Here is a 14,068-nt window from a genome sequence, read left to right on the forward strand (position 1 = left end):
AGTCAAATGCTCCATCAAAAGTAGTGAAAGGGTGTTTCCAGGACAGGGTGCTGTAAGCAAGTACTCCTGCAGCCTTTGAAGTGCGTTAGTTGTGTGAAACAGAAATAGCTTCAGCAACTGTTTTCAAAACAACCTACATGTTTTCCCACAAAAAGCTGAAAAATGCTGGTTCTCACTGAGGCTCCCTGCCCCACCCTGCCAGGAGATGGTGAGAGATGGAGGATGATGTAGTGCAGAGGATGGTGGAGTGAGATGTGGGAGACCTGGGCACTGGTCCTAGTTATACGGCAAATCTTCTGCTTAGCTGTGCTCTTCTGAAACTAACACCTCCATTTCTTGTTCTCCTTACCTTGCCTTTTAAAATTTCATGTTTTCCAGCAGCAGCTCTCTGACAGCGTGGGCAGGTAACAGCTCAACAGTGTTTGATCTTACTGCTGTACAGAAAACAGCACTGCAACAACATTTAGTAAGAAGAGCAGCGGGTACAAAACCGCTTACTCCTCAAACTGCTCCCCCACCCAGCTGCTTTTGGATCCCACATTCTTACTTGTTCAGGGAACTATTGATCAGCATAGATAAAAACCTTTTGAAAGGACAGTTGCAATCCAAATGAGTCGTCAGTGGCAAGTGAACTGTGGATTCACACTGCTGCAAGTTGGGAATTGAAAGGCCTTCCTTATTTTCAGATAGAGATATAGGAAAGGAGCTTAAAGATGACAGACAGTTTCTCTGAGATTCAGGTCAACTTATGGCCTTCACTTGCAAACCATGAAGGTTTCTCTTTTCCATGGAATCAGGCACAGCCCCACAAGCTGAATTTGGCCGCTTCCAGAGCTTGAGCTGATGCTGCACTGGGAGGAAGCTGTGGAACCACACCAGCTACTCCGCAGCCAGGCATCGCCATCATGGTTTCAAACCACCCCATGGACATAATTTGGGGGGTGGAGGAGGGTTTGATGCTTACTTTGAGCACAGCATGAGAAACAGTTGCAAAATACACCCCTGACAGATACCTTACACTTCAGTTTCCAGTTTGTAGAAACTCATGTTTCTCAGAAACCTTATTTGGGCTCATTGTCGTCCGAGGTCCTTCTGGGTAACCTCAGGGCTCACAGAGGTGATCAGCAGGGACTGAGCACTACCGAGCAGCTCCATTGCATTTTGGCTTCTGCAGTTAAAATGTAGTTAAGGTGCAAAATCTTTTCACTGTGGTCTTTCTCTGCCCTCTGCTGGCTATTGGTGAGACAAGGATTTATAAGGAAGAGAACGCTTTATCTGCAGGATTTTGAGTTTTATCTGTAAATGGTTTATCATCTGCATCTTGCTGCTGTCTAGATTTTTTTCCCCACACATAGAAAACAGTTGGTTCTGGGGGATTTACAGTTGCCAGAAGCATGAAAATGAGTTCTCTCCAGTCTTGTGTGCCTGGACAGAAAGTGGCTGCCTTGCAGGATAAGGTTCCAGGCTGGCTGATGGATCCTGCATGTCTCCCACATAATCTGCTGTTTCTCTCTCAGTTCATCCACACTTCTCAGCCTCACAGCACACAAGGGCGAGTGTTTCCTTTGGACAGCTGGGAGCTTGGGGCTCTGTGCTCCATACTTATGGGGCTAACTGGTCTGGGTGCCATCTAGGTGCTCAGAGTGTACAAATGCTGATAGTGCCCCATACCAGCAGTCACCAGTGCTTTTACAGCATTACTGGGGTTTGTGATTTCTATGCACACTGTGCTGCATACGTGGGAAAATCAGAGGCTCATCCTGCACGGTGGGTCTGACTGGAAGCACCGGATTGCTGATCTACCTGTGTGTGCACGTGCCAGAAGATGTGCTGGCAGATACGCCTTCTGATAGAGCCGGGGCACTGGAGGCAAACCCAGGAGATCTCAGATCCTCCTACAGGTTTGGAGTTCTGCTTTAGAGCAGCTGCTGCAGATGTCTTTTCATAAGAGGAAGATGGAACAACTTCCTTTCTCTCTGTTTGATGAGAAACTGCGAGCAGTTTGCAACAGGATCCCGTGGTGACCTTTAGTTTGAGATTGTTTGATTGTCTCTCTGCCACAGAACATGTTGGGGATGCTGCAGGAGTGTGGCTTCCCCCTCCTTGCTCTGCTCAATGGCACTAATCAGGAAATGTGCATTTCTGAGAGCTGATCTTCAGAGCTTTATCTCCTGCTTGTTGCCAGCTGGCTGGGTTGTCTCCACCTATTGCACTTATGAAGGAAGCACAAGTGAAGAAATATTGCTTTACTTTCTCAGTTCTCCTGCTGCCAAAGGAACACTGCATTTCTGTCTGTAGCGAGGCATGATTTAGTTACAGAATGAAGATCCTGTATATTTATGGCATTTAATACGGTTATGTCTGACAATCACCTTATTTTTAGAAGAGACAAAACCTCTCTAAGCTGTTCAGATTTTCTTAGTAACCGTGAAGTTTGATCAAAATCTTGAATTAAATCCTATATTTAGTGCTATCTATACTGGGGTAGCTTTCTTTTTTTTTTTTTTTTTTTCCCTTTGGAAACGTTTTCAGCACTGTGAGGGAAAGGCAGGTTGCATCTGCTAGGCTGATAGTTACCAAACACATGGGGATTTCAGGTCTCCACACTGAGCCTTGCCTTTCTATAGTTCACAGCCTTGACTTCTCTACCTCCCTTAGTACCATCAGAGCAGTGATATGAACAGGGTCATCTGTAGGTTCTTCCAGCTCCTGAGCTGGAGGACTGTGTGTCCAGAACTTCTCTGCCTGGGAGGTTTGCTTTGGCTTTTTCCTCCTCCCGCTTGTTCCCCAGTTAAGGGGAGTGTGCTGGAGCACTGGGCATAGTACAGAGAATGGGAGATGGAGCCTTACATCATCCACAGCCTCCCACTGTGACTTTGGGGTAATTATAGCCTGTCTGCTTTGTTCTTCATTTGTAAATAAAGATAATAGTGCATCAGTGAAAGCTGAGGGTGTTTGAGGACTTGAACCATCAGAGGCACCCAGTTATTAGCAGGGCCATGGAAGTGTGACAGATCTGTCTCAAACTGAGGCTAAAAGCCTCCCAGTGAAGAGCCCTCCTCTTTTCTTCTCCCGACCTTTCTAAACTAAATTTCCTGCTGATGTCTTAGCTCCAAGATTATACACATGGCTTCCACATCATCACGTGTCACAGAGAAGAGAATGAAAAGCAGGTTTTCTAACCATGATTTTCAGAAAGAGAAATCCTTGCCACAATTCTTGCTGTTGTCTCTATCAGGATCATTTTCTCCTGCAGGAGGAGGATGAAGGTTGGATTTACTCAGGAGCAAGAGAAACACCAACGTTTTTCTCCACTAAGCTATAAATGCTAGTTTCTCATTTGGGTTAATGTTATCTTAGGGTATACCTGGGGATATTTGACTGCTTTATAGGTGCTGCAATCAATTGCCAGTGTCTGTAATAAATTGCCAGTGTCTGTAATAATAACTCCTAGGCTACTGATATAGAGGACTTGTCTTGTTCACGGTTGTTATCAATCATCTTCCAGAGAAACTACTGTTACTACCAAAGCCATTCAATTCTGTCTATATGTGAAGCCCTTTCTCTCTCCAGAAGGCTCCTTGTACCCTCCCGATGACTCCAACAGCACAGCAATAACAACATTGCTGTTAGGTTTATTCACCTCCTGTCCTCTTCACAGACCATCTGTGGGCTTCTGTTCATGGAATTGGAAAAAGACCTTGGGTGACCTTTGGAAATGCCTGGAAGGGAGTGTCTTGTTAAGATTTTTGGGAATTAAGAGACTGACATCCTGTTACTAATTTAATTCACTCTTACATAGGTATTATTGTCAGCACGGCTCTTGAATTTTGCAGGAATTGTTCTTGCTGTGTATCATGGCTTTATTCTGAAAACTTGAAATGCTTATTTCTATAGTAGGATGGGCAGATCCTATTGTTGTTCTGCTGGATAGGCACAGAGATGAGCAGATCGTTCTCCTAAACCTCACTGTTGCATTGTTCTACTACTGTGTGCTTCAAGTGCTGGAGATATTTCTACCACTTCTTAAATGTCTCTTGAGCATGGCCATGCTTGTAGATCTGTGGTAGCTGATGGGGTGTAAATAGCTGTAGGCTAAAAGTCAGACGGGAACAGTCTCTCATTTTCTTTAGGCCACCAAAGGGTGCATCTGCTAATTCAGTTCAGGAATGCCAGCTGAAGCAGGTCTTTCAGTTGTCTGTCCATAATGTGCATTGAGTGCACTAACTGGCCTTAACGACCCTGAGTACCCTTAAGTGGGGGACTACACTCATTATCCCAAGCGTTCATTCAAATTCAGCCCTGGGTGCTCAGTTTCCGAGACTGAGGTTAGAGCGGACTTTGGGCCCTCAGCACCCTCTAATTCACTCCCTGCTTGTGGTCCTGCTGGGGCTTGGTGACATTGGTGTGGACAAAATGCAATGCAGAACACAAATGTCTTCACCGCATGTTACCCTCGAAAGTGCCATCAGAAGTTGTTGGGACTTTTGCACCTATTGTGCTCACAGTAGGGAGCCCCATACAGAGAAAGTTAGGGCAAGCCAGAAAAAAGGTCAGCAAAACTTAGTCTTTCAGCAAGAAATAAAATGAAGAGGGTGCAAATTGCAGTGAGGAGATATAAGGTGTGCTGTACCTTTTTGGGAAGAAAGAAGTGCGTTCTTTGTTTCAGGTTTAATGTTATGTTGTTAAATTTCTTCTCTGACTCTTTTGTTTCCAGACAATGTCTCATCCTTCTCAACCATCCCCACGAACACCTCCCTTCAAGGTGCTTGTGGAGAGATGTCGCTCTGTGCCGCTCTCCCAGAGCACCCCGATGGGGCTGGACCAAGTGGGTGGGCGCATGCAGCACCTGCTCCGAAGACGTGGTGAGTAGCTTTGCTGTGGTTTTCCCCCTAAATCTTTGTCTTTTGGTCTTTCTAACATGGGCTAAAAAATGACAAATATGTCTTGTATCCACTCTTGTTATAGCCCTGGAGCCAGCTGAGGAGGCCTTTGATAGCCACATGCTAAAGAGTTTCTTTCTTTCTTGTAACTTTAATGTCTCTGAATGCAACCCCTGTAATTTGGCAGTGAGAAGATGAACAGATAGATGCACAAAGAGTAAAAGCTGTTCAGCAGCATTTGTGGGAGTTGTAATTTGGTAGTTTCCTCTTGGCTTTCTGTCTTCTTACCTGTTTTTGTTGTGAGTGTTTGGCATTTGGAGGTGTTGAGTGATGGATTCTGAGATCGTAACTCAGCTGTAATGTTTGTTTGGAAAAGAGCAAGATGTGAGTTGTGTTTTTTTCTGGGTGCTCTTCCTGAACAGATAGAGAACCCTGTGAGTCAAAGCCTGTGGTGAGCTACCTCTGCAGCACTTGATTAATGTAATTGTAATTTGTCCTGCTAAAAAGATGCTGGAGAAAGCACGACAGAATATATTTGCTGGAATGGTCTTGTGTTGGCAGGTAAATAAGCAGATGCTTGAATGGGCAACATGATTTTGTAGACCTCTAATTAAAAAGATTGATAATTGCTGTAAGAAAATCGTTTCTTGGAGGGGGCAGTGCTAGCACTAAGAATGCCCTGATTTAGCAATAGGGAAGCATGGGAATGCCGCCAGACTGCATTGGCACTGCTTGGGAGCGCACTGGGGATCTGAGCAGTTAATGGACGGCAGCGGCACATTAAGGATTAAGAAGAATCGGAAGGGAAAAGGCATAGCGGCTGCCTCTTTAATTGATGGCTCTTCTGTAGGGGCGCACACGCTTTTAGCAAAAGCATCTCTCAAAATGTGAGCATTACTGCCTTTGCACATTGCTCCCGAGTGCTACTATATTGGCACATTTCCTCTGGAGCCTGGTAGCAGCCTCTTGCTATAATCGGCACTTGCAATGCAGCTTGATTCTCTACGAGTCTAGAAAGTGAAATGCGTGCTGCTAAAAATAACAGCAGGGTGCCTACGTCAGCAGCGCGTTTAGGAAATGGGTCTCACTGCAATCTCTCTCCCAGCAACGCTGGAAGAAAATCAGGATTGCTGCCCACCCAGGGCTGGGGCAGGGTACCAGCTCTGCTGTGCTCTGCGCTGTTGTCCTGGGCAGCAGGGAGTCCCCAGCTTCCCCAGCTATTTCATTTGGGAAGAGGCAGCCTGCAGTAAGCAGGCAGGGACATGTGCTTTAGCTGTGTAAGTAAAGGTGACCTAAACACCAGGAGCACAGATCCTGGAGTGTGTGTGTCCCTGTCACCCAAAGCTTCAGACCTTTCATCCTTTGTTGTCTGGTTTCAGAGCCCTTGAGACTGACAGAATCTGAAACCCAAACAGGGGTTAGAAGTGCAGCTGGAAGAAGAAAATTAGGGTTGGTCTTTGTAGTGGAAATGCTAAATTGTCATGGCTTGAATCAGTGATTGAACACCTGGTGGGAAAGCAGGGCCAACCAGGGGAGCTCAGGTGCATACAATGTACCTGAGTGACCAGAAGGGGTGGAGCCAGGATCCACCCCTTCCCAGACCTCATTTAAGGGTTGGCAGTGGAGGTAGGGCTCTTGTTGGAGGTTCCTGCCTACCTGAGGTCTTCCAAGGGTCAGCAGTTGGTCGTTTTGTTTTTCTCCTTTGTTTCTGCATGCATAGCTGCTGCATTTGGGCTTATTCTTACTTGCTGCAGCCTGGAATTTTGCTATCCCACTCTTATTACTGTGCTTTCCACTGCATTATAGCATTACAGTCTTCTATAGGACAAGAGTTCTGGTATGTGTTTTCTATGGGTGCCTTTCTCCATGAAAGGGATGACAAAGCTCTGTGGGCTGTGAATGGCCCTAGATGTGTATAAGAGACAGGAACAGATGTGAGTTGCACGTGCTGCATGGGTTATGTGTGCCCTCTGAAAGGAGCCCAAGCTGGGCCAAGGGGTTAACATCTAACTTCACTAGTTGTGGGAGGGGAAAACCCAGTCTTTCACAAAGTGACAGCTTAACCCCCCTAAAAGAAGGGTTTAGTATAAGGAACTTAACATTTGGGATGGTTAGGAAAACAGTTTTGGAATGTGGATTACCAGCCCTTCCTCACCATTTGCCTCTTCTTTACAGTCTTGTGCTTGGGTGTATACAAACTGTACAGCCAAGCTGCGAGCTGGTGTGAACAGAGTAACTTAAAGCCAGATGAGAATTGCATTGGTCTGAAATGCTTGGGATGAGAAATAGCCACTGCTTTGAAAAGCAGCTTTTGTGGGCTTTCCCATTGTTGTTTTCTGCATAAATTTGGGAAGCTGTTTCTTTTTCAAGGAGTTGCATCATACGAACTGCAACAGTTATAAGGCTGGGATTTCTGCAGAGGTACAGTTAGCAGTTATGACCCAAGGAGCTACTGTACTTTTATTATTGGTCCATGTTGATGAGGCTCTTCTGCTACCTGGTGCATCTAGGAGAGCACTCTAGCTTCACACCCAGCCTGCCTGACCTCACCTGCTCAGACCACCTCTTAATTTGGCTCTCAGCTCCTCATTTGTGCCTGCCTTTCTGTAGTATCCAAGCACCAAATAAAGCACCTAAATATCCTCTCTGCTCTCTTTTTCTAAAGAAGGGGTTGAATGAGTCTCTTGCAAACAATTTTGTTTCTTTCATTTAAAAGAACAGCCTCCACCCCCAGCCTGAGCTAAAGCACAGCATTTAGCTTTTGTCATTCCTCCTTTTTTATTTTTTTTTCCCCTTCCTTCTTTATTTCTCTGTTGGATTTTAAACTGGCAGCTGAGAACGAACTGGCTTCAAAGACTCTGAAGGTGCGCAGGAACGGCGGACGTAAGTGGAACCTCCTCAAGCCTGGAGCTGAGAAGCTGCAAATCAGTAGGGTAAGGTGGTGTTTGAAATATGCCTCTGCCTGCTTCAGGGTTGTTGTTTACTTACCACATATTTAGCCTTGGAAACTAACAACCTGCTTTACTAATGGCTTCCTGAATCTGCGGTTCCTTCAGCCACAGATGAGAGTTGTTCTTTTGTTATTAGAATTGTTTTATAGTGATAATGGTTGCGCTAACCTTTCCCATTGGATTAATCGCCCTCAGGTGCATAGCGGAGGCTTTGTGGTCTGATGGAGGCACTGGACCTCCCATTCCTTTGGCTGAATGATGCTTGCAAGTGGAGGAACAGTGATGTTTCAAACAGCCTATAGATTTGCTCAGTGATTTTGATGATGCACTTCCACCCCACCCCCCATTCCTTTCTTACCACACGTCCATTGGGTTTGTTAGTGCTACCATTGCCATCTCTGTGACAGATTCATGACTGATTCTTTCCAGAAGAGTTTTGCAAATATAGACACTGTTTTGTTCTCTTTTTTTTGTGTGAATGTTGCTATTAGCTGGAGAAGAAAAAGCTGTTGTGGGCCTTGGGATTTCCCTGTCTTTCTCTGTAAGCTGAAAAAAATAATCAGGAAAGATAGCAAATAGTGGTTACATCTGTCTGATGTGCTTCCTTGTTTTTGTGTGGGATTGCTTTTTGTCTGTGCCATGCTGTGCGTTTGAAGTCTGAAGACCTTGGCTGTTCTGTGATCTTGTTTGGCATTTGTATCATTTGTGAGTCTGGCTTCGCTGGTAGCCAACACATAAAACTGAATAGTACAAAACACAATAGATTTGCTAGCTGGCGTCTACCATGATGCAAGGAAAGTTTTCTAGTGACTGGGCCAGAAGAGGTTTAGCCTTTGGTGTTCCTCTAGGGCAGACAAACAAAGGATGATCTAGGAGCCAGGAATTTCCCTGCTGGAATTGACAGGAGGAAACTGGCCTCCTGTGGTTGTGTCTCTGCAGTTCTACTCTCCGTTACTGTCCTTCCTTGCCAGTCCTTGATTACATATCTTTTCCGTTTGATATCTGATGAGCAGCCTTCCCAAAATGTGATTTTTGAGGAGGAAAGCCTTTTGTGCATGTTTTTCCACTGTAGAAGCAGTAAGTAGGTGGTGAGGCAGTCTTCTATGGCCTGCTTGTGTTGGGTGTTTCTTGGCTTCCAAGAGATACATACAGGGATAGACCACTGCTATCTTTTTGGTGGCTTTCTGGACTGCCTCTAGTTCTCTCCCCTGATTTTGGTGAGCTGAGATATAAGATAGAGGGCAGTGAACAAGCAGAGCAGTTCAACCTTTCCTTTTCTCTCACCTCCATTTGGATCCTACCCTATTTCTCAAAAATAAGTGCTGCTTTCACCTTGAAACAGCTGTTCTAGTTACAGGGATGCTGAACATCTAAGCTTTTGGAAGATAAAATGATCAAAATTCAGTACAGCTGTTTGCTTTCTGGGACAGAATAAAGCAATGCAACAGTAATATCCCTATAGAGGATATAGCAAGGATTGTTACAGCAATGAGACACACTGTAAGCCCTATAAAAGAATCTCATCAGGTGTGTCAGAAACATTTCCGTGTTTGGAATCTATTGTTAACTAGTGCATAGGTATGTTTGGTCTACTTAGCAAATCTAACACTTTCTTAATCTGTTAATAGGAAATGTATGTTTCTCAGCCTTTGTAGATGTCCTTCCAGCTCTGCTCAGAAGTCAACACGTTGTTCTGTTCTTGCATAATATTGCTAGAAAATACACAAAAAACAGAATGGTTTGTGTCCTGAGTCATCTCAAAAAGCTGGACTTGTTTCTGGTTGAGAATAGAGCTTTTAACATGAGATTACCCTGACAAAGGCAGTTGAGAATTAAAGCTTCTGCAAACCAGAAATACTGCTGATGTTTGGGAAATGATAGGTAGGAAATTTTCTTTCTCCAGTGGAGAAATATAAGGAGGATGTGAAACTGAAAAGAGAAATGAGCTCCTTGTGAGCACATAGATGGGTATGTGATTCTTGGTCAGACACAGATGTGCCAAAGACCCGTTTGTCACTGGGGCACAGGATTGGTTTGGGGTGCTGAACAAGCTGATATTGGAGACTTGTTTGGCACTGCCATTAGGCAGCTGTTGCTCAGCCTGAATTACAGTGAATGAGCAGGTGTGAAACCTGTGCTGGAGTCTATAAATCAGAGTTATTGTGGTGAACACCACCAGAGCAGATATATAAATGTGGTTCACAACAGCAGTGCTGGAAAATTCATCTGCTGCCTCTGCCCCAAGCTGAGTGAAGATATATGGGTCTCTAAATCATCTGTTTGCCAGAAAGAAATTTCTTCATTGGCAAGATTTATAAATTTGAGATAAGATTTGTGAACTTGGGTGTCTCTTGTCAGGTGTGTTCATTGACAGGTGCAGAACTAGTACAGAAAGCAGTGATTTATACTTCCAAACCAGCTGCCGGGCTTCCGAAGAAACTGCTTGATTTCTGTCTTGAATGGAAATGCCTGGGGTAGAGAGAGAGCAAAAGGAAACTGACAAAGCATTAGGCTTGTCTTGGAGGCATCAGTGCCATCTTGGTCCTTGGAGAGATGTGTTTACGCCAGTGAGTTTGGACACAAACCTTGGAAATTTCCTATGGGACAGATAACATTTATTATAACACTTAGTGGGAGGGAATGAGGAAAGTGAAGCACCCCAGGGTGGTATATGGAGAGCCTTACAGCAATAATTATTCATTTCTCTCTTAATTTCATGAAGGGAAAAAAAGAAATGGTATCAAACTGAGTTGTCCTGTGAAAGCTTTCAGTATTTTAGGCACACTTCTCAGCCTGAAGAAAACTCTATACTGAAACACTTCATATGTAAAGCATTTCATTTTATCACTGTGGTTGCTTGAAGCCTTTACTTTGATGGGAGCAATTTGGTGCAGTTAAGACAAACTTGCATGGGACTGGCAGGTGCCCAAATCTGCAGGCTGTGCTGCAGCAAGAAACTGAAATGCCAAAAGAAACTTCCAAAAGGCTGCAGTAGCTCTGACAGAGACCTTGGCATCTGATTTACCTCTGTGATTTACTGGTATGTAGCTGAGCCCTTTGGACGATGGACAAGGGAAGAAGTGAGTTACTTTTTCCAACCCCAGAGCTATTCTGGGAGGTGTTTTATTGGTCAGAGTGGCTGATGGGAGATACTCCAGAAGGAGATTCAGCCCATTCTGGAATTAGAACCATCCACTTGATGAGCATCGGACAGCTTTAATTTTTAGTCTTTAACTTAGCAATGATGATGACAAACATTCATGTTCTCTGCTACTTCTCCCATTTGTGTTGTGTGCTCTAGTACAAAGGACTAAGGCCTTACTTTATGTGCTGGATGAAGGCCATAACTGAACTACTTTGAATGGAAACTTTGCATTAATGCTCGCATCTTCAACATACTCTATATTAACAATCAGTAGGCCTGCTGTGCAGAGGTGTTGAATGTTTGTGAAACCCCACCAACCCAACCTGTCCTTGCTCTTCTTCCCAAACCACAAGCTATGTTCAGAAGCTGCTTTGAGCTTCCATTCCTACCCAAAGCTAATTCCCCACTGACACTTTTGTAAGGAATAGGATTTTCAAGCAAACTGCAGCCTGCAAGAAAGAGGAGTGAAGGGAAAGCTGATTTGGGTTCCCTCACGCTGTGCTGAGATGAATAGGGAATGCTGGTTGGTATTCTGCACCAGCTCTTTTGCTTGCTATTTTTATCACCTAGCATAATGCTGAGTTTGCATTTTGTTTAGTGGGGTTATTTTTTTCCTGTTTGAAACGTGTCCTGCACCGTGTTTCTCTTGGCTTGCTACTTTGGGGAGGAAGGGGATGTGGAAGGGACTGCAGACTGCTGCATTCTGATACGTGAGCTGTGTGTAATCATAGTCATTTTTTAGCTCTTCTATCCACATGAATAAGCTGATAGAAAAGCGCTGTCCTGTGGTTTTCCGGGTGCTAATTAATTTAAATATCACCAATATTTAAATTAACATTGATGAGAGTGTTATATGCACATGAAGAGGGCTGCCAGAAAAACACATCGTCTTCTAATCTGTCTTCCTTCATTTTGAACATTGAGCTCTTCTGCTGCCTCAGTGCGTCTCATCTGTGTGTCTTCTGGGGTTTATTTTATATCTTGATAAACCGATTACATTGCTATTCGTACTAGTGCTCTGGAATCTTTGTGTAGCTTTTTCCATTGCTTTCCTCCCCAAAGTCACTCGTAGGCACTTGTAAATGTGTGTGTGCTATCTTGTTTAAAGAATATAGAAAAGACAAAAGGGGGAAAAAAGACCCGCTAATTCATTGTGGAAACAGCAGTTCAGTCCAAGTTGACTGATCCCAATGACCCTGTTGTGGAGACTTGTGACTCCAGTGCTGGCAAATGCTACCTCTATGTCTATGTGAAGAGTGCTCAGCAAGGATCTCTGGGTGAGTGGCATTTGCGGCAGTAGGAGCCTTTTAAGCACCTGAGGTCTGATGTGTCTAATCTGATTTTGTTTATGAACTGGTCAGAGCACATTGAATGCATGTGTATAGTCTGCAGTGAACTTTAGGTCATCCCTAAACCCATCTGCATCCATTTCGCATGAGTGGTCCATGCTTTGAGCTCACTCCCTGGTGACTGTGATGGAATAGCAGCGCAAAACATGCTTTAAGATTCCTAATAGCAGAACTGAGCAGAGCTTTGGTTATTTTGTCATGCTTTAGAAATAGCATTTAATGCTGCTGTGTTCTGTACAGAGCAGTGGTGGGGGAACATAAGCTTCGGTTAGTTGGGTCTTACACTAGCAGTTTCTCCACCACACCTGGAGACAAACAGGTTTTTAGTGAGTAGGAATCCTTAGAGGAAGGAGAAGCTTGATGTGAAGAAACACTGAGTTTGGAGTGGTGAATTTCTCTTCTAGATAGCAAGAGAGATTTGAAGTTCCAGACTTAGAAGAGGTTCTCAGCTGTTTCAAGGTTAGATGTAAGCCTATATTGAGAATCTTTTGCTTCATGATGGTCTTTATAGCATAATTAAACCTTGGGACGTTTTCTGTGCAACTACAGATGGTAAGTGCTGCATCCTACATGGTATTAAATGTGAGTGGAATGGTGACTGTACATAATCACCTCTTCTGTAGTGCAGATTAAGCTCTCCTCTGAAATACCAACTTGGAATGGATTCTTTTCCCTATTGCTCCATAGATCTACCTTGATTTCTCTGCTTCACCTCAATACTCAGCTCTGTCACTGTTTTTCTCTTTAGGATATGGTTTATACAAGAGAGGCTTTAATATAAACTCAATTTGCGTTGCGTTGCTAAAACCTTAATAACATTCTGCTTGGCAGCTCTGTGTGGTTTGCCCTTCCCCAGTGCACTATGTTCTTAATAAACCAAAGTCTGTGGTAGGTGTAGCATAAAAAAATCTCTGAGTAAATATTGGAATAAGTGCTTTTGTAGTGTTTCCTAAGCTCTGGCTGCATTTGTGATTCAAGGCCGCTGCAGTGCTGCCAGTATGTAGCTGAAAAGGAGCTAAATTTGGGAGGGAGAGGTGAAAGCACAGTCATAGCTTCACAACCTCTTCTGAGACATGATTCTTAGATGCATTATTCACATGAAAGTGCACAATGGGTAAGGGAACACATCCAGAAACTCACTGAAAGTTGATGGGGAAATGGTTATGGTGCGTAACCATTATGGTTACAGACCTCATATGGTCCTGTAAGGCATGAAGTCTGAAGCCCTTCACTGACCCAACTGAAGGCTGTTCCTTTGCAGGGCTATTCCCTTGGATTCTGTGGAGGTGGCAGGGCTATCCTGCTTCTGTGCTGTTGTAAGCTGTGTGTGACACAGTGCTGCGTCCTCAGCTGTTGATTTGCTTCAGTTGACACTCTGGAAGGGAGATCTGTGATTATCCTTGCAGCTTGTTTCCCCCATCTTTTCCAGTCAGATTATAATTGTGTATTTTGGTGGAGATGTATTGGCACTCTGCTGGTACTTGGGGAATGAGGAATCTAACATTCATAGGGTGAGAAGCTGCATAGGAACATGGGTGTTATCCTAGTGAAATCATGTAGCCTGCAATGAGCTTCTTGATGAATAAGGGAAAACGTCATCTCTTAATGGACTATGCAGAATATAGGTATTGATCTCCCTAATAAATCAGTTTCTATATGTAATATGTAAGGAAATTTATTATCCTGTTGTCTCAAACCTTGAGAGATCAGTCTGATTTGAACAAGAATTTAATGTTAGCT

The 14,068-nt window shown here is 44.1% G+C and overlaps 1 protein-coding gene across 4 annotated transcripts in view; it reads left to right on the forward strand.

Moving 5' to 3' along the window:
- ARHGEF9 (Cdc42 guanine nucleotide exchange factor 9) overlaps positions 1 to 14,068 on the forward strand; it is a 173,633-nt gene that overhangs the window by 17,875 nt on the left and 141,690 nt on the right. For all 4 annotated transcript variants that reach the window (XM_032444345.1, XM_015860490.2, XM_015860488.2 and 1 more), the window contains exons 3-4: positions 4,718 to 4,865; positions 7,716 to 7,816. In XM_032444345.1, the coding sequence (XP_032300236.1) occupies positions 4,718 to 4,865; positions 7,716 to 7,816 (249 nt within the window). The remainder of the gene's footprint in view (positions 1 to 4,717; positions 4,866 to 7,715; positions 7,817 to 14,068) is intronic.

This window comes from Coturnix japonica, chromosome 4 (genome assembly GCF_001577835.2).
Source record: "Coturnix japonica isolate 7356 chromosome 4, Coturnix japonica 2.1, whole genome shotgun sequence".
NCBI classification, from domain to species: Eukaryota; Metazoa; Chordata; class Aves; order Galliformes; family Phasianidae; genus Coturnix; species Coturnix japonica.